Source organism: Thamnophis sirtalis, unplaced genomic scaffold (genome assembly GCF_051295495.1).
Source record: "Thamnophis sirtalis isolate CommonGarterSnake01/CBP01778 unplaced genomic scaffold, rThaSir2_p1.2 scaffold_4, whole genome shotgun sequence".
Lineage (NCBI taxonomy): Eukaryota > Metazoa > Chordata > Lepidosauria > Squamata > Natricidae > Thamnophis > Thamnophis sirtalis.
In genome coordinates this window covers 122,128,746-122,148,699 of record NW_028261384.1, presented here as the reverse complement: position 1 = coordinate 122,148,699, position 19,954 = coordinate 122,128,746, and the positions used below count along the sequence as shown (strand labels likewise).

Genomic DNA, 19,954 nt, shown 5'->3' with positions numbered 1-19,954 from the left:
CCTTGGAGGTCTTCTAGTCCAACATGACAGATCGGAGGCTTGAAAAGTTGGTGGGGTGCTAAATAAGCCAAATGCACACATGCGCACACGCACATCTCCCCCCGAATGCTGAGGGATAAACGTGAGGATGCGCTCTGGTTTATAACCCGCTTTTCGTATACTGGATTCTTGGCGGGGGGGGGGGGAGTTGCAAAAGAAAAAGAAGGGAAAAAAAGGAGGAATCGGTGTTTAATTTTTTTTAAAATAAGAGCTTTGGAACTTTGAGGATTTGGAATGCCTTTATACTGACCCCTTTAGAAGTTACAACGGCACTGAAAAAAGTGACTTGTGTTTTTCACACATGATCGTTGCAGCTTCCCCATGGCCGTGTCATCAAAATTTAGATGTTTGAGAACCGCTTCACACGGTTCTAACTGGTTCAAATGAAAGGAGGAGGAATCGGCATTTAATTTTTTTTAAAAATAAGAGCTTTTGGAACGTTGGGGATTTGGAATCTTTTTATATTGACCCTTTTGGAAGTAGAAGCAGCAAATCACTTCAGTGTTTGAGAACATGAAAAACTATTTCTAACAGAGCACATTTGAAGCCCGTCTGCAGCCGTCTCAACCTGACATCCATTTGTGGTTTTGTTTATATTTTGTTTTCCCTGCCTTTCTCTGGTTCTCCCAAAAATAGCTTTTAAAACATCTGCCAAATATCCACAGGGCCTTTTTCTCACTGCAGAAAAAGGGATGCGGGTGAGTACAGGTAGTACTCAATTTATGGCCAGCCATTTAATAACCATTCGAAGTTGCAAAGGGGAGGTTGCAAAGTTGCAACCTCCCCAGAGCTATTTATGACCCAATTTCCAAGTTGCAATGGCCATCGCCCCTCCTCCTGGGTCATGTGACTGCATTTTGGTTGCTTGGCAACCCACCTCCATTTACGACCTTCTGCAGCGACTTTTTAAGTCATAGAACCGAAAATTTGTAGTCTTTACTTTCGGCTTATGGCAAAAAAAATGCCCATTGGCTAAAATGGATTCACTTAACGACTGTGCTGTAAACTTAACCATCATGGTGTTTGAGCTTAACGATCACGGTATCAATTAACCCCACCAGCACCACCATAAAATTGGATGTGGTTGTGTGGTGACCCGCTTAACAACCAGCATGGCATACAGCTGTAATTCTGTGCTCAGTTATGGTTGTAAGCGAAGAACTTTAAGTTCTTGGGAACTTTAAGACTTGTGGACTTAAGCATGTCTGGCTGGGGAATTCTGGGAGTTGAAGCCCACAAGTCATAAAGTTCCCAAGTTTGGACACCCCTGCGGTAAATTATCGAAGGTGAATGGTCCTTAGGCACAAGCAAGACAAAGAAAAGAAGCAGATACTATTTTGGGAGTGTATTTTCAGTTTCAGTGCAAGGCAACCCGCAGGTAGAAACGGGAGGAAATGAAAGCCAGGCAAACAACAGGAGATGTGGAGGGCTTGATGTAGATGCAAAATGGGCTTCCTGTTTCACCACCACAGGAAGTGGCGGGCAGAGGCACGAAGGTACGCACACAAGCAGACATTTCTGCCGTGTCTCACCGCTTCAGCAGGCGATCCATTATGGTAAGAGAACCCAGGAAATATCCCCCGCAAAAAAAAAAAACCTTTGTCGTCTTTCCTCAGAGCAGGAAGGCTTGAGATGACCTTTCTTTATCTGGCCTCCAGGATAAAGACTACGTTGGCTTTGCTACGTTGCCCACTCAGGTCCACAGAAAGACCGTGAAGAAGGGGTTCGACTTCACGCTGATGGTAGCAGGTAAGTCGTTGCAGCACCGGCTTCCTCCATTGGAGGAAATGCCAAAGTCCCTGCTCACCATCTTAATCCACCAAGCCCGTCTGCTCTCTCCCCAGGAGGGAGTCCTTGCCTCTTGCATCTGTTTTTTCCCCCCTGAATTGATTTAGGCACGCTACGTTCTGCAGTGGTGCAGCATTCAAAGATAAGACTCAGAAGAAGCACTTGGCAGGCAGTGGGAGCACAGCTTTCCTCTGCTATTCATTTGAAGCAAGCTAATGGGACTTTTTTTTTCTCTCCTTCTCTTCCTGCTCCTCCCTCCAGAATTGCTCGTTGTGCTGTAATTTAAGATGGTGGAAATGGGCGGTGCCTTATTTTGTTTCCCTCTTCTTTGGTTAAGGACAGACAGTTTTCACTTTTGAAACCAGTGCATAGGACAGAATACAGTTAACATCTAGTATTCATCATTCTTAAATTTTTTATAGGACTGATCCCCAAGAGCAATTAGTACTAGTTTATGGGGCTAAGTTTGAGAACAATCATATATATATATCTGCGTATATATACAGGTAGTTTTCGATCTACAACAATGGGGCCCCAAATTTCTGTTGCTAGGTGAAATATTTGCTAAATGAGTTTTGCCCCATTTTACAAACTCTTTTGCCACAATTATTAAGTGAATGACCGTGGTTGTTAAGTTAGTAACAGGCTTGTTAAGTGAATCGGGCTTCCCCCTTGACTTCGCTTGTCAAAAGGTTGCAAAAGGTGATCACATGACCCCGGGACACCGTCATAAATGCATGCCCGTTGCCAAGTCTCTGAATTTTAAACATGTGACCATGGGGGATGCAGCAATAGTCACAAGTGTGAAAAACGGGCATAAGCCCCTTTTTTCAGTGCCGTTGTAACTTTGAACGGTCACTAAGTGAATGATTGTAAGTCAAGGACTACCTGCATTGCTTCCTCCACTGACCCAATCGAAGTCTGAACATCATGGCCTGGATAAGGTAAAATTGAGGCTTTCTCTTATTGCATTTGGGTCATTGATTCCTTTCTAGCATAAATTATACCCTGGACCTTGATTCAGCCTTGAATGATATCCACACGTGTAGTATGTTAGCTGTTTAGATGACTGAGTTCACACATTATACACTATGTTGACTATTTGCTTGGCTTGGCTTAGCATGTCAGAGACCCCAGCCAATGGCAACTCACCCGATACGTCATCATGAAGAAGTGACTTTGTATACTCCTAACTTGTACTTACATTGAACCTTCTACATAGGCAGTCCTCAACTTACACACCATTCATTTAGTGACTGTTCCAAGTTACAATGACATTGACAAAAAGTGACTTATGACAGTTTTTCACACTTATGACTATTGCAGTGTTCCCATGGTCACGTTATTAAAATTCAGATGTTTGGCAACTGGCATGCATTATGACATGACCTGAGGTCATTTAGTCATTTATTTGACATTTATAGGCCGCCCTTTTCCCTGAGGGGACTCAGGGAGGCTTACAATTAATGGGCCGTCATGTGATCACCTTTTGTAACCAGTTCCTGCATTCTTGCAGTCGGGTGATTGAAATTTGGGCAATTGGCAACAAAGCATTTACAATGGTTGAAGCATCCCAGGATCATTTGCGACCTTCCCCAAGCGGCTTCTGACGAGCAAAGTCAACAGAAGAAGCTGGGTTTGTTTGACATGTGATTCACTTAACATCCAAACTAATTCACTAGTGTGGCAGAAAAGGACATAGAATTGAGCAACTGTTTTGCCGAGTAACGTAAATTCTGGTCCCAACAGTGGTCATAAGTCAACGATTACCTGTGTGGAACAGGAGCTGATGTCGCAACAACCTGACGTGCGATCTTGGAGCTCCGAGATCGCAATCGATACTTTTGCTACTGGATGGTCCTTTTGGACCTAAACCGTCCCGAAGAGATGGTGATAGGGAAGAGTACGTCTTGCTGATCTCAGGGACATTGCAAAGTCCCTGATTGATCCAAGAGAATCTCTTCTTGCCGGCGACAGAAGCGCAGCCAAAAGCTGCTGAAGGACAGCTCTGGAACGGGAGGAAAGCGGAAAGAGAAAGTGTGTCCATCTAGTGAGGAAATCTTATTGTTATAAAAGAGACTGCCCCCCCCCCAAATTAAAGCTAAATTAAATTTGGAAACAGAAGAAAATAAGCAGTGAAATTAAGCTACATTGGACAGTGTTTTATCCTTTTGTAATTTTCTTTTATGGATGGAATTTTTGTAAATATTTCCTATATTTTTAAAGTGAACGGATTAGTTTTGCTTCTTCTACTTGGTTTTTTTTTAACCTATGAATTAAAATCTTCTTCTTTATTTTTATAATACTGGTTTGGATGGGTTTTTTCCTATTTTGCTTCACTTAACAATTTTATTTCTTTTAAACCTGGAATATAAAGTATAAAAGGAATACAAAGAGGATTGTAATATCAAAGGGAAAGGAAGTAACACTGCCACTTGGAGGCTGGAGGCTTGACTCCTGGAAACGTTGCTCTTTTTTTCTCACTTTGATCATTTTGACTTTGCACTTCAAGGTTCTTCAGCTTGTTTATAGAGAGTGATAAGTAGAAGAGCATAGGTTGATTATACAGGTACATTTTGGGAGCTTCATTGGCAGCTGGAGAGAAGTGAAAACAAAGCCTTGTTCTGCAAGATTATAAATGAACTTGTGTCAAATCTAATAAAAAGTTTTTGAATGTTAGAGTGGCAGTGTTTACCAGTTGGAAGAATGGCACAACATCAAAAAGAAACCTTAACATTGCAAAAGATCACGTTTGAAATTCAAAAATTATTAGAAGTAACAGAGAAAATTGAGAAGAGATTGGAAAACATAGATTGTAAAACACTAAAATTTGATGGAAAAATTGAAAATGTTCATCAAATGGAAAAGGTGGAGGCTAGAGTCCTAAAACTGAAGGGAAAAATGACCAAAAAGACAAGATAATTGTTGATACCAACAGTGAACTGAGCATGATTGGAAATGGAAAGAGTGGAATATGGAAAGGGGAGATAGATAGACAGGAGCTCCACCCCAGATTTCAAGGCATAGGAGAAAAAAGAGAAGAATTGATGGATCTAAGGAGATAAATTTTGTCAGGAGCACTATTGATAATCAAAGATGAGCTGATTAAAGAAGCAAATGGAGGGGTTTCGAGATTATATAAGATATGCAACAAGCAACAAGTTGCAAAGAGAAGTCCATACAAATCTTATCAAGGAAACATCCAGAAGACTAATCCCACAAATGGCAAAAGACACAAGACTGCACTATTACTGGAAAGACACAGGTTGATATATGAAAGCTTATAATAAAAAAATAGTCAAATTTAGTTAAATTTAGAGCATTATGTAAAAAATGAAGTGATAATGGATATAGTTAGATAAATAATTGATAGTGATAACAATGTATACATATGCATTGGTCTGATAAGAGAAAATCTGATATAAATTGCAAATGGTGACTACTAAAGGAAGTTTAGAAATTCTGTTATGTATGAAAGTTTATAATAAAAAAATCAAATTTAGTTAAAAATAATGTGTATATATGTACTGGTTTGATAAAAGGAAATTGGATATAAATTGTAAACAGTGATTAGGAAAGGAGGTCTAGAAACTTTGTTATTAAATATAATCATTTTTTTATTTAGAACATGTCATAAAGATGTAATGTTGCTGGATGATATTGCAAATAGATAACGGAATGCCATCATGTGGTTTTTCTTTAAATTTTGGAATACTTTATATAAAAGGACGTTAAAACAATTATAATCAAATGAAGATTGCGGTATGATGATAGTAATATATATAAATATATTTGATTTAAACTATACAACTTGGTATAAACTATAGGTGATGATTGTGGAAGGGATGCACGAAAGTTTTTTGTAACCAATTGACACACTTTCTACAATTTGTAATGGAAGATGGTTTTGTGGTGTTTTTTTGTGTTTTGTTTGTCTGTGTTTATTCAAAAATAAAAAATTCTTATATATAAAAAAAGGATTACCTGTAGCCAAACTTTCTGCATTCATTCTGTAGGAGAATCTGGCCTGGGGAAATCCACTCTCATCAACAGTCTTTTCTTGACTGATCTCTATAAGGACCGAGTGCTTCCAGATGCGCAAGGTGAGAGAAAAGCTGATGATTTTGGGAAGATGGGCCTGAAGGAGTCACCTGATTAGGAGACCTCAGTGTTGGTCCTGCTTTCCTGTTTTCTGCTTCACAGCCAGGATCCCCCAGACTTTGGAAATTGTCAAACATGCAGTAGATATTGAGGAACAAGGAGTGAAAGTCAAGCTGACAGTGATTGATACTCCAGGACTTGGGGATGCAATAGACAATACGGAGTGGTAAGAGGCACCTAGAGAATAACAGAGCTGGAAAGGATCTTGGAAGTCTTATTAAGTATATTAATTATTATTTGCATCTCAATCAATCAATCAGAACAGAGCTGGAAGGGACCTTGGATGTCTTCTAGTCCAACCCTCGGCTCAAGCAGGAGAACCTATATCATTTCAGGCAAATAGCTGTCCAGTCTCTTCTTAAAAGGCTCCAGTGACTTCTGAAGGCAATCTATTCCACTGGTTAATTGTTCTCATTGTTAGGAAATTTCTTCTTAGTACTAGGTTGCTTCTCTCCTTGATTAGTTTCCATCCATTGTTTTTGTCTTGCCTTCTGGTGCAAAAAACAGATATGCCCCCATGTTCTTTGTGACAACCCCTTAAATATTGGAAAACTGCTATCATGCCTCCCCTAGTCCTTCTTTCATCTAGACTAGCCATATCCAATTTCTGCAACAGTTCTTGATATGTTTTAGTTTTTAGGCCCCTAATTGTTTTTGTTGCTCTTCTCTGCACTCTTTCCAAAGTTTCAGCTCCTTTTTTTAAATAATGTGATGATCAAAACTTGATGCAGTATTTCTGATGTAGTCTTACTAAGATTTTATAAGGCAGTATAAACCTCTGGGTTTGCCTATGTTTTAATTCTGTGATTCAAAACTGAACCAGATAATGCTTATTCACAAAAAAATGTATACAGAATCCTGATTGGAAAGAAGCTTGGGCATAAGTTTATAGTAAACAGATTTAGAAATGACTTTGGAAGAGGTATGGGGAAAAAAACATTAAGGAGAAAATGGGAAACAAGATTATAAGTAGCCCTCAACTTATAACCACTAGAATTGCCAGAATTTTCATAGCTAAGGAAGGATCTTTAAGCAATCAAGTTTAATTTTATAATTTTTTTGCCACGGTTGTTAAGTAAAATGCCGTAGTTGTTAAGAGAATCATGCGGTCATTAAGTGAATTTTGCTTCCTCCATTAACTGCTTTTTGGAAGTCAGCTGGGAAGGTTGCAAATGGCAATCATGTGACCCTGGGATGCTGCAATAGTCATAAATATATGCTGGATGCCAAAGGCCCAAATTTTGATCATTTGACTATGGGGATGATGTAATAGCCATAAATGTGGGGACAGGTTGCAAGTGACTTTTTTCAGTGTTGTTGTAGCTTTGGAGAATCACTACATTGTTGTGATTGTTGTGAGTCAATGGGTACCTGTACCCAGTTCAGAGACTGAAGCGAGTAGGAGAAAGAAAGAAAATTAAAGTTAACTCCAATTTGATTTTGTTTCGTGGAAAATGTGAGGAAAAATTTGGATAGAAACTTTTCAGATTCTCTTATTTTATCATCTCCAGTGATAAAGTCACATTCTAGAAATACTACTTTTTAAAAAAACTTTGATTTATCTCAAATTTATTTATTTATTTGTATCCTGCCTTTTTTATTTTTAAAAATAACTAATGTGGCTAATCTTCCTCCTCCTATTTTCCCTGTAACAACAATCCTGTGGGATGGGGTGGGGTGGGCTGAGTATCAGGGACAGGCCCAAAGTCACCTAGCTGGCTTCCACGGTAAGGCAGGACTAGAACTCACAGTCTCCTGCTCTCTATCCTGGTACCTTAAGCTTTAGAACAAACTGGCTCTCTTTCTTTCCCTTTTATTCTACAGCTGGAAACCAATTGCCGATTACATTGATGGCCAGTTTGAACAGTATTTTCGGGATGAGAGTGGCCTTGACCGCAAGAATATTCAGGATGGCCGTGTTCATTGCTGCCTCTACGTCCTCTCGCCTTTTGGGCACGGGTATGACGCACACAAGTTTAGGAGTAAAGCAGAGTGAAAAGTGAATGAGAGCCTCACCCCTGGTCTCCTGGGAGGACCAGGTATCTCCAAAGGAAGGCCAAGTGTTAGCTTAGTTCAACACAGCCAGGGCAAGCCACTGTATATAAACAGGAAGCAAACTCCACACTCACTATCACTGATGATGTTATCTAGTAGGGTAATTAAATGTTTGAAAGCAAACAACCAAGCTCAGAGAACACCAAGAACTCCACAGCAGATAGAACCTAACCCAGCATTTGCACCCACCATCGAGTACAATCTTTGGTAGATGAATTTATTATTTTATTTGAAATAAATAATCAGTTAAGGGGAGGAGGAATCTAGCTGTTTGGCTATAAATTTAGGACAGAGGTATCAAACTGGTGGCTTGTGGGTCAGATGTGTCATGTGCCACCCCGGCTCCACAAAGGCAAAAATGTGGCAATACATCACGTGATGTTATTGAGTTTGATACCCGTGATCTAGGATGTTTTCCAAGGGCATTCAAACCTGTGGCTCCTCCTCTTTTGCTACAGGCTCCGCCCCCTGGATATAGAATTCCTCCGAGCCATTCATGACAAAGTCAACATTCTGCCTGTGATTGGAAAAGCAGATTGCTTGACACCGAAAGAAGTGCAGCAAAAGAAAGAAAAGGTACCTGGCAAGAAAAATAAATAAATCTTGTAGATTATGAGGAAATGCAGACCCCTCTCTGTTGCTAAGCCAAGTGGTTGATAAGAGAGTTGGGCCCTATTTTATGACCTTTTCTGTCATGGGTGTTAAGCAAATTACTGCAGTTTGTTAAGTGAATCATGCAATCAAAAATTCCCTATTAAGATTTCCTTGTGGTCTCCCATCCAGCTCCTAGTCATGCCTGATTCTACCTGAAAAAAAACACCAGCATTAAATTCCCACCACCCTTTCCGTAGCTACATTTCAAGGCTGTTTTAAAATTACAGATTCGGCAGGAGTTAGAAGCCAACAGCATCTGCACTTATGAGTTTCCTGAGTGTGACTCCGATGAAGACGAAGCGTTCAAAACTCAGGATGCTGAGATGAAGGTGAGAGCCTTGTTCGCTGGCTGGGGAATTCTGGGAGTTGAAGTCCACACCTCTTCAAGTGGCCAAAAGTCTAACAATGGATTAGTTAAAGCAGCCAAGGATCCTAATTAGCCCTTCTCCCTGCAGAGGAGCATGCCTTTTGCTGTCGTTGGATCTAGCCACGTGGTCGGAGAGTTAAAGGGCAAAGGATTTCGGGGAAGAGAGTATGCGTGGGGAACAGTGGAAGGTAAATCTTTTTTTAAAAATTCTTAAAATCTTTTTAAGAGTGACGTGGGCAGTAGAGGGCGCTGTGCCGTGGGAAGTCAGAGGCGGTACTGGTTTCCTTTTCTCTTCCCCTAGTGGAGAACGCTGCTCACTGCGACTTCCTTAAACTTCGGAACATGTTGATTCAAACTCATATGCAGGATCTGAAGGATGTGACCCACGAGGTTCATTACGAAAATTACCGCGCACAGTACATTCAGAGTCTCACCAGACCCGGGGCTCGGGATCGCAGTAGCCGCGCGTAAGTCCGCTTTGGGACTTTTAGGAAAATGGGAATTTAGCAAAGAGAACTCAGATGAGGAGGAATGAATCAAGGGACTGGCTGGGTTTGTAATTGTATGGCATAGGGCAGAAGAGGGGAACTAAAACCCCTGGCTGGATAATTCTAGGAGCCCATGCATCTTAAATGTTGCCAAATCTGAAAAGCACCAATTTAAATACAGGTAATCCTCAACTTAACAACCACAATTGAGTCCAAAATTTATGTTGTTCAGTGAGAATTTGTTAAGTTTTGTCCCCTTTTATGACATTTCTTGCCACAGTTGTTAAATGAATCACTACAGTTGATAGTAACCTGGTTGTTAAGTGAATCTGGTTCCCCCATTGACTTTGCTTGTCAGGAGGATGCAAAAAGGGGACCACATGACACCCCCCCCCCCGGGACACTGCAGTGGTTATAAATATAAATATGAGTCAGTTGCCAAGCATCTGAATTTTGATCACATGATCATGGGGATGCTGCAAAGGTTGTTAACGGTGAAAAACAGTCATATGTCATTTTTTTTTCCAAATCATACATACATAGTAAGAATGTGACACAGTGAAATTTTAAACTCCTGTATCGCTAGGAAACTGTCACGCCAGAGTGCCACTGACCTGCCTGTCCTGCCTATGTCCGACACGGAGAAATTAATTCGCGAGAAGGATGAGGAGGTAAGTCACAAAGAGAAACAGGACCGTTGTGCGAATTTTTGCAGTTCCCTGAGGGACTGAATTTTCCAACTACACAAGCAATAGCGTTGATGGCAAAGGAGAATTGATGGACATCTGCAACATTCCATCTCATTTTTTCCTTCTTGATTTCCCTCTAAGTTGCAAGGGAACCCCTTGACAACCTGTCAGTCTTGCGAGTCCAGACAAGAAACACACCCACACACTCTACTTTATTCTAAGATTACATTGGCAGAATCTTGCAAGCCTGAAATAACATCTCTACCCCCTCACCTTTGCAGCCTAAGAAACTGGGGAGGTTCCCTCTTGAGATGTTTCCCATGTCTTAATTCAGACTACAGCTTTTCCCCAAGGCTCTGATGGCGAACCTATCGCACGCTTGCCACAGGTGGCACATGGAGCCCTCTTTGTGGCACGCGAGCCGTCGCCCAGCTCAGCTCCACTGTGCATGTGTGTGTTCCTCCCGCTGGCCAGCTGATTTTTGGATCTCTGCTGTGCATGCGGGAGACGCACGTGCATGTGCGGTGAGGTGCATGGTAACCCCCCCCCCCCGTGCCCCGTTTTTGGTTTCAGGAGGCTATAGTCCCAAAATGGGGAGTGGGGGTCGCACACATGCGTAGGGGATCGCGCACATGTGGGGTGGGTGGGGGGAAGGTTGTGCGCACATGCAGAGTGCATTGCATTGTGGATGTGGACACACACACACACGTGCTGTCATGCACATGATTTCAGTACGCGAGGAAAAAAAGGTTAGCCATCACTGTCCTGAGGTCATTCCAACACACCATTACAAAATCAGATGCAAAAAAAAAACACCCAGATCTCCCAGAGAAAAGACAAAACAGTTTCTCCCATTTCCCTTATAGAAAACAAATATACCAATAAAGAATATTTGTATCAGGTTTGAACTGTGGTACTCCCCAAGCTTGGTTGTTTCCTTGCAGATGTTTCATTACCCAAACTACGTAACATCATCAGTGCTGGTCAGTGTAGCTTGCTTCCTGCTTATATTTATTTTTATATACTTCATGTTTGTAAACCACCCATCTCCTTCAAAGAGGGATTCACTCGCTTACATACTCACTAGCACTGATAGTCCCAAAGGTGCTTTTTTAGGAGGCAAACTAGACTTCGTTTTTCCTTGAAGGCGTTTTGCTACTTCACTTTTGACTAAATGGTGGAGAATGAAAAGATTTATATACTTTGCAGTCATCTGGTTGTTAGCAGTCTTTCTAGGAGTCCTTGAAGACTACTTAGAGGTTTATCTGTGCCCTCAGGGACACCTGAATAGTGCAAATGGGTGTGGGACCTTTTTTCAACTGTTGAAAGGACTGTGTTACACCTTTGGGATAACCATGGTGTGAATGTCTAAACCAGAGACATTTAAGCGCTGATGATGTTACCTAGCTGGGTAATGAAACATCTGCAAGGAAACAACCAAGCTTAAGACAGCAGCAAGGACCTCACAAAAGACAAATGTATTTCACAATTGCCAGCCAGAGAGAGGGAAATGCAGGTTTCCTGCCCTTTAGTAAGGCTAGGCACAGGTTGGATGATTGTCTTTGCCCAGGGCAATCCATCAACTTTCCCACCCAGATCTCAGCTGCTCTTGCTTAATAGACTAAGGCTGCCTTGAGAACGCAAATTTTCATTTCTCCATTGTTTTTCCCAGCTCCGTCGGATGCAGGAAATGTTACGGAAAATGCAGGAACAGATGCTACAGAACAAGGGAGAACAATGCGACAGCTTGTGAAACAGCCTCTTTCCCCAAGAATCAGAGGAATCCACGAAAAGAGAAACCCCCTGGCTGATCTTTGGGTCAAGAGAAGCTCACCAGCTATGGGAAATGGCCACGTTAGCTCTGGCAAATGAACTGTGTACTTGGAGAAGTGGAAAAGGGAATTATTTCCTTCGTCCCTCTCTCCTCCTTACACACAGACCTCTTTTCCCATCCATTAAGACCCTGAGCATTTCTCACTTGCCAGCTTCAAAAATAATTCAAAACTCTTCAATAAAATGCAACTTTTGAATCTGTGCCAGACCTGGAATTTTTAAAGATATTCTTTTCCAATTTCTTTCTTATAAGGTATTAACTGATAACCTGGCGTTGCCCAGGTATTTATTTATAGGGAAAAATGTCTGGACCAAATAAATTTCTAATGTTGGATTTTCCCCCTTACCAGAGGGAGCCCCCATGTGGAGCACTGTGAATCCGTTACCATGGCAATTCCACTATGCTGCACAGTAGAAGCCATTTTAAGGCACAACAGGCTGTATCTTAACAGAACACACATCCCGAGGGGTGTTAAGGGTATCTTACCACCACAATATTTATTTCCAGAGAGTAAGTCATCTGTGTACCAAGTTTGGTTGAAATTGCTTGAGGCGTTCCAGAGTTATGCTGGAACATACACACATACAAACGCCCATTTATATATCTATATCTATAAAGTATGATCCATTCATGATTTGGGATTGAGCCTTGTCCAAATCAAATAAGATAATCCTTGACTTATAACCATAATTGACCCGAAGGTATCTCGTCAAGACATTTGTTAAATGAAATTTGCCCCAATTTACCACCTTTCTTGCCATAGTTGTTAAGTGAGTAACACGGATGTTAAGTGAATCTGGCCTTTCCATTAATTTTGCTTGTCAGAAGAACTCAAAAGGTGATCACAAGACCCTGGGACTTTAATCATCATAAACATGAGTCAATTGCCAAGTGTCCGAATTTTGATCATGTGACTATGCAATGGTCATAAATGTGAAAAATGGTCATAAGTCACTCTTTAGTGCCACTGTAACTTTGAAGGGCCACTAAATGAATGGTTGTAAGCTAAAGACTATCTGTAGCTGCTTTTCAATACTACCCAATCATTAATCCAAATCTGATTTATTCAGGATCATTTTATCAGGACACCTTGGCTGAATTGACACAACTCACTCAACCCTTTTGTCATGGAGGAGTGTTTTTTGGGATGACAGGCAAACCCATCATGATTAAACCATGCCTTAGTTTAACATGAGAATCAAATATTTTCAATGATATCTACAGATTTTCTGCAAGAATGCTGATATCAGAGTTCAAGAATTGGTAAGAAGCCACTAAAAGAGGGCACTAGGAAAATTAACTCTTCAATTCTCGACATTATTATATAGGCAGTCCTCAACATACAACCTTCATTCAGCAACTGAAGTTACAATGGCTGTGAAAAAAGCGACTTATGAACAGTTCTTGAACTTAGGATGGTTGCAACTCCTCAGCAATGTGATCAAAATTTGGATGCTTGGCAAATATTTATGGTTGCAACATCTTGAGGTCAAACTTAACTCACTTAACAACTGCAGTGATTTGCTTAACATTCATGGCAAAAAAGATCATGAAATTGGACACACTTCGCTTATTCTGCTTAGCAACATAAATTCTGGTTCCTATTGCGGTCGTAACTTGAGGACTACTAGTAATAGGCAGAATCAGCAGGGCAGTTTATTGTGCGATTAAGAATAGCAATATGATGGAGGGGATACTAAAGTGCTAAAGAAGAAAATAGGTATCCATTTCTATCCAAAATATATCCCACTTCATGGCATTTGTGCTACAACCTCATAAACGTACTCCAGTTTCTGCGCCTATGTTGCAATATCATACACGCATGTGCTGCCTATGCATTGTACTGTTATGTGCATGTAAGGGGATGACACATGTGCACCATGACATCCCCCTTCCTTTTTGCCCACTTTGTAGCAGCAAATGACTCCACACAGAGAAGGTGTATTTGGCAAACCCTTGAAATTTTATTATTTTACAACAGTAGCCTTGTAATGTTGCCAGTCTGGGCAGGAAAACCACCATAGCCACTTCATTCTTCAGCCTCTCGCCATTTCCCCCCTCAAAAATGCCCTCTGTTTTTAAGACTCAAAGGGAATACCAAATGAGGCGTAATCTACACCTTGAGGAGGGTAATCCTATTGGAAAGAATGTGCAGACAGGAAGAAATCGTCAATTACTCAGGTCAAAATGGTGGCCACCTATTTTTCTTTAAAAACTAAACTAAACCACAGCCACGAGTTGGAGAGAAGAATCTGGCCTCACTAAGAAAGCAGAGTTTATGAAAAGCTCCTTGCACTTTTATGATGGATACACCTCCACAAGGAAGGGGACATGTTTCTCTGTAAATGACCGATGTGAGAGTTTCCTCTGCACAACTGTGCATCCATCTGCAACTCTTGAAGTTTGGGATGGAGAACCTGCAGCCTTTCAACTGTGGCTGGACATCAACTCCAATGACCCTTAGCCAACATGGTCTCAGGGTGATGGAATTGAAGCCTAACATTTCCTGGGTGGCCCAATCTCCTTTGCGAAAGAAAAGAAACGATAAATGAAGAAAAAAAGCAGAGATTGCCACAACAGGTCTGTTTGCCTATCAGAGCTTGCTGGATCCACCCCACAAAGTCAAGAGTCAATCAGGGGTCATTTTGAACTGTTCATCCCAAAGAAGTCCTAAATCTTGAAAAGAGCATCTTCTAGAAGCCAGGGAGTGATTTTTCTTCTCATCCATCCAGGAAGAGATAAGTTCCATACTTATTCCTGATACTCTGTGTATTTCTTTGAGGAACCATAGACACGTTTGGCTGGGTATTTAAGGTGGTTCTTCTCTATTTTACGGAGAGCAGCCGTAGGGAGGTCTACGTGGCACTTGTTTGCCAACGCAACCAGATAAATGAGGACATCACTGAGCTCATCGCTGAGGGCCTCACGCTCCGATGTTTCCCACCCTGGTAGGCCTTCGGGAGCTTCATCCCGCCATTGGCTAAAAAAGAGCACAGACAAAAGCATTGAGTGCAAAAAACAACTTAAATGGAGCCTGATTGAAGAGGGGGAAGAAAACCTGAGGCAGGTTCTCTTCTCTTGAGGTGCTAAACCAAAATGTTTCAACCTTGACAAGCCGATATTCATGGAAAATGGACTCCTGAACCACAGCTGTGGTCATTACCTTAAAAGCCCTACATGGCCTAGGACCCGGATATCTGCGAGACCGTCTTCTGCCACATACTTCCCAACGACCGATAAGATCGCACAGGGTGGGCCTTCTCCGGGTGCCGTCAGCCAGACAATGTCGGCTGGCAACCACCCGGGGGAGGGCCTTCTCTGTAGCCGCTCCGACCCTCTGGAATAAACTGCCCCCAGAGATCCGGACCCTACCCACTCTCATGGCCTTCCGAAAGGCTATTAAGACCTGGCTATTCCGACAGGCCCTGGGCTGTTGAACTCATGTTTTGAGTTCAAGCCCTGATTAGATTGGGTGTATGTTGCGGTCTTTTTAATCTATGTTTTTGTGTTTTTAACTTTTCTATTTTTTAAATGCATTGTTGTAAGCTGCCCAGAGTCCTTCGGGATTGGGTGGCCTATACATTTATTAAACATCAACATCAAACATCAATCCTTTCTTTTCTTGGTAAGTAGAATAGGGCTAGGAAGCAACTGTCCATACTTGAGCTTTCTCTAGCCATAGATTGTGATATTTATTTATTTAGCCCAGAAAGTATTATTCTAGCCTTTATTTTAAATATAATTTTTTTAAAAAAAAAATAAAACTGATACAGGTAGTTCTCAGGTTATGGCCATTATTCAGTCCAAAATTTATTCTGCTTAATGAAACATTAAGTGAATTTTTCCTCTCTTAAAAGACTTTTCTTGCCACAGTTGATAAGCGAATCATTGCATTTAAGTTAGTCACATGGTTGTTAAGTGAATCTGGATTCCTCATTGACTTTGCTTGTCAGAAGGCAGCGGAAGATGGTCACATGACCCCAGGATACTGCAACAGTTGTAAGTATGAACCAGTTGCCAAGCATCTGAATTTTGATCGTGCGGACATGAGAATGCGACAACAGTTGTAAGCGCAAAAAACGATCACGAGTCACTTTTTTTGATTCCGTTGTAATTTTGAATGGTCGTTAAATGAACTGTTGTAAGTCGAAATGTATCTGTACAGGCTAAGGTAATTTATTTTTAAATAAATAAATAACACCATTTATGCAGGATCCAATCTGGGTCGGTCACCAGGATCAGAGGTACTTTCTTCTGAGCTTTCAGATTCCTGCTGGAGGTAACTCTTTAGGCTAGAGAAGTTCTCTCTGGATGGGCTCCAGCATGAGTCCAAAAGCTCAGAACACAAAACTTCTGGTCCAGTGACTGACCCAAAATTGCAACATTATCCTGGGACATGCATACTCACTTTCATTTGTAAAAATAACCTATGGAAAGTGCCAAATTGATAAAACCATGAAAAGAGCATCATGGCTTAAATTAAAACATTCTTCATATGTTTTAGTCTCCAGGCCTTTGATCATCTTGGTTGCTCTTCAGGGTTGGTATTCACTTACCTTCCCTACCGGTTCCCAAATGTGAGTGTGCCTTCCGCGCATGCGCTTTGCCTAAAAAAGGGGCCTAACTGGGATGCCACAGAGACAGGGCGGGTGGGTGGGACCACCTGCAATTTCCGCTACCGGTTCAGAACCGGAAGAATACCATCTCTCTTGCTCTTCTTCGTATTTTTTTCCTAGTGAAAAAGTAGAAAGTAGTTTTTCTTTTTTTAAAAAAAAAAAAAGTACTTTGGACTTTTTCCTAGTGGGTGGGAAAATACAGCAGATGTAAAGAAAGACACTTATGGTCCCCATGAAAGCATTTTTGGGATCTACTACCCCGTCTCTCCCCCACCACATTCCACAGATTGTTATACTCACAAGAGCTCTGCCAGCTCCCCAACCTCTCCAACCAGAGCAAGAAGCAGATTCCGAGGTTGGTGGTACCTTCCCCAGCCCCGCTCAGCTGCGAAGGCTGACTGGAGGCTCCGACTGCAGGAGACAAAACGGAAGAGAAGATGAGAATGCCCCAGAGACTATCCATATGTGTTCTGACCAAGGCTTCCCAGGAGCATGAAGCAAACTCCTTGACCCAACAAAAACCTCTTTTATTCATTTACTGTGTGAATTCTGCTCATTCACATACAGCAAAGTCTTTCAAGGGAGGATTTACAGACACAGACCTTATCTGGCTTGAAGAGCTGACAGGACGATATCTGCAAAACTTGGCAAGAGAGAGTCACAAACCAATTAAACGAACTGTCTCCTGCAAACTCCACTCCCCTTTCGCTCCTTTTTATTTTCTCTGGGAGGGCCTTACTCCGAAGTCGATCCCTGTTATTTAGCTGTTCCCTTCATCTGGCAACTCTGCACATATGCACACTGGGAATAGGCTCCAGCTATTTGTCTGCCTCACTTATGTCTGGCTCTGAAAGCATCTGATAGCTGGCATATGGCTCTGGCTCCCTCTCTTCCTCTAACACAGAGCTCTCATCAGAGACTTCCCCAGACTCCAGGACTGGCCCATGTTCCTCCCCAACCTCCTCACTGTCTGAATCTTCTGCCAGCTCCACTGGCAGACCACAACAATATGCTCCTCTTCCAAAAAGGGGAGGCGGCATGAATGAAGGGTAAGAGGGATGAGATAAGGGGGTGTCTCACATGTCTTCCAAAGTGGGGTTGGTACTAAACCGAAATGGTGCTGGAGATGTGCTAGGCCCATTAGTCACTACTGCCTCATCTACTTCTTCCTCCTTCTTTGTGGAACAGGCATGCAAGGAGGCCTGGAGAGAGAAATCAGAATAAATTGAAAATTTACTTATTGGGAATAAGAAAAGGGTCCCACCACTTTCCAATGGCCTATTTACAACTGGGCTATAAAAAGTTAGATGTATGCTTGAAGGGGAGGGCAGAGAAAAGCTTAAAATGGATCTTTTTGTTGTAGCATAGATTCTTTCCATGTCTGAGCTTTAAATAAGAACAAAAAAAAATCCAATCTTGGGTCATAGCTTGTTATAATCATTAGGATTTGCTACTTAATTTTTTAAGGGCAATTTGCAGTTAAGAAAAGGTTTATAATTTTCTTGGATATTTGTCAGGTTTTTAAATAAAATATTTATTTATTTATAAAATGTATTTATTATAAAATGTATTGGCCACTCATCTTACGAGGTAACTGGGTAGCTTACAGTCATAAAAAATAAAAATTGTATAAACTAAAAACATACTTTAATACACAAACACATACTATGGCCCAATTAAAGATGGGGAAGGTGGGAACAGGATTAGGAGAGAGGTGGGAAAAGTTATTTAATTGATCAATCACCTCCACTGTGATGCTTTCTCATTGGAGCCCCAAGCTAATAGGCAATATCGAAGAGACAAGTTGACAGAGATTAGATTTGTCTATAGAGTAAGCCACCATAGCAAAATAACACAATAACAGAGTTGGAAGGGACCTAGGAGGTCTTCTAGTCCAACCCTCTACTCAGGTAGGAAACCCATTTCAGATAAATAGTTGTCGAAATGTACAATCTCGTCTTAAAATCTTCCAGTGTTGGAGCATTCACAGCTTCTGGAGGCAAGTTGTCCCACTTATATATTGTTCTAGCCGTATAGTTGGCGTGGCCTAAGCACAGTGTTTTTGAAAACAGCCAGACAATCATAAATATTCCAGAAACTGTGGCTAGACAGCTTAGCACCACATGTGTCATTCACTTTCTTCAAAACTGTGACTTTAAATAATTCTTATCTCTCCCCCCCCCCCAAGAAATTCTTAGGATCAAAATAGTCTCAGAAACTTATTGAAGATGAGACAAATGACGAATGAGATGCATAAATAAAATAGATACACAAAATAAAACCTCAATGCAATAGATGCGGAAATGCAGAAAATGGTTATAGGTGAGCAAACATAGCAGAAGCTCTTTACCTCTGTCTTCTTGAATATGGTGTTTGCAAGACCACAATCCTCTGAAATTCTATGTTCTTCACCCGTCTGGGACCCAGAAGACTCTATGGTGCTCTCAGGGGCATTGCTGGCCATGTGCTGCTGAGGGTCAGATGGATACAGACGCATTTCATGTTTGCAGGTTTGGCAGGTTCTCCTCCCTTCCTCACCTATAGTGGCCTGAAACTGGGCATTTGAGTCTGTTTTCTTCTCTTTGTCCCGCTCTGTTGATGCCATGATCAGTTACACCTGAAAGAAATAAAGGAAAGAAGGAAGGAAGGGGACAGATGAAAGGGAGGAAGGAAGGGAGGGAGGGGAAAAGTGGACAGATAAAAGGAAGGGTGGGAATGAGAGAAGGAAGGAAGGAAAGGGAGGGAGGGAGAGAAGAGGGAGAGAGGGGATAGATGAAAGGGGGGGAGGGAAGGAGAGAAAGGAGGATAGGAATGAAGGAAGTGGACAGATGAAAGGGAGGGAGGGAAGGAGAGAAGGAAGGGTTTAATAAAGTGGTTTACCAAAAACAAGAGATACTGTTTCAGACATTCTCCTGTAACTCATTTCCTATATTAAAAAAAAAAATTATGCAGCTGGTCCTCGACTTAGAACTACAACTAAGCCCAAAATTCCTGTTGCTAAGCCAGACACTTGTTAAGTGAATTTTGCCAGAGTTGTTGAGAGAATTACTGCAGCTATTAAACATGCAGGACCTTCTTCCTGCTCTCTAGAATTTGCAGGGAGTTTTGCAAACCAGATTCGGTAGCCATACATTCCATGAAATTCAATCAAGCACTAGACGAAGTCTCGTTTTCTGTGCGATTATTATTGAAGAGTTAAACCCACCCCCAGTATGTCTCATGCTAGTTAAATGAATTTTTTTAAAAAGCATTCAAATTCACCT

At 41.5% G+C, this 19,954-nt stretch overlaps 2 protein-coding genes across 2 annotated transcripts; one reads left to right on the top strand and one right to left on the bottom strand.

Annotated features, from left to right (window-relative positions):
* Positions 1–1,526: 1,526 nt before the first annotated feature.
* SEPTIN1 (septin 1) lies at positions 1,527–12,275 on the top strand. Its single transcript, XM_087714043.1, has 11 exons — positions 1,527–1,595; positions 1,698–1,788; positions 5,844–5,930; positions 6,031–6,154; positions 7,813–7,947; positions 8,502–8,619; positions 8,925–9,026; positions 9,153–9,252; positions 9,366–9,531; positions 10,139–10,223; positions 11,914–12,275. The coding sequence occupies exons 1-11, from the start codon at positions 1,593–1,595 to the stop codon at positions 11,992–11,994; spliced, it is 1,092 nt and encodes a 363-aa protein (XP_087570169.1). The 5' UTR covers positions 1,527–1,592; the 3' UTR covers positions 11,995–12,275.
* A 2,551-nt stretch (positions 12,276–14,826) lies between these two features.
* On the bottom strand, positions 14,827–19,296 carry DCTPP1 (dCTP pyrophosphatase 1). The gene is made up of 4 exons (XM_087714044.1): positions 19,042–19,296; positions 17,772–17,893; positions 16,992–17,102; positions 14,827–15,055 (listed from the first exon to the last, which is right to left on the bottom strand). Exons 1-4 carry the CDS (start codon positions 19,294–19,296, stop codon positions 14,827–14,829), a joined length of 717 nt encoding a protein of 238 aa, XP_087570170.1.
* Positions 19,297–19,954: the final 658 nt, after the last annotated feature.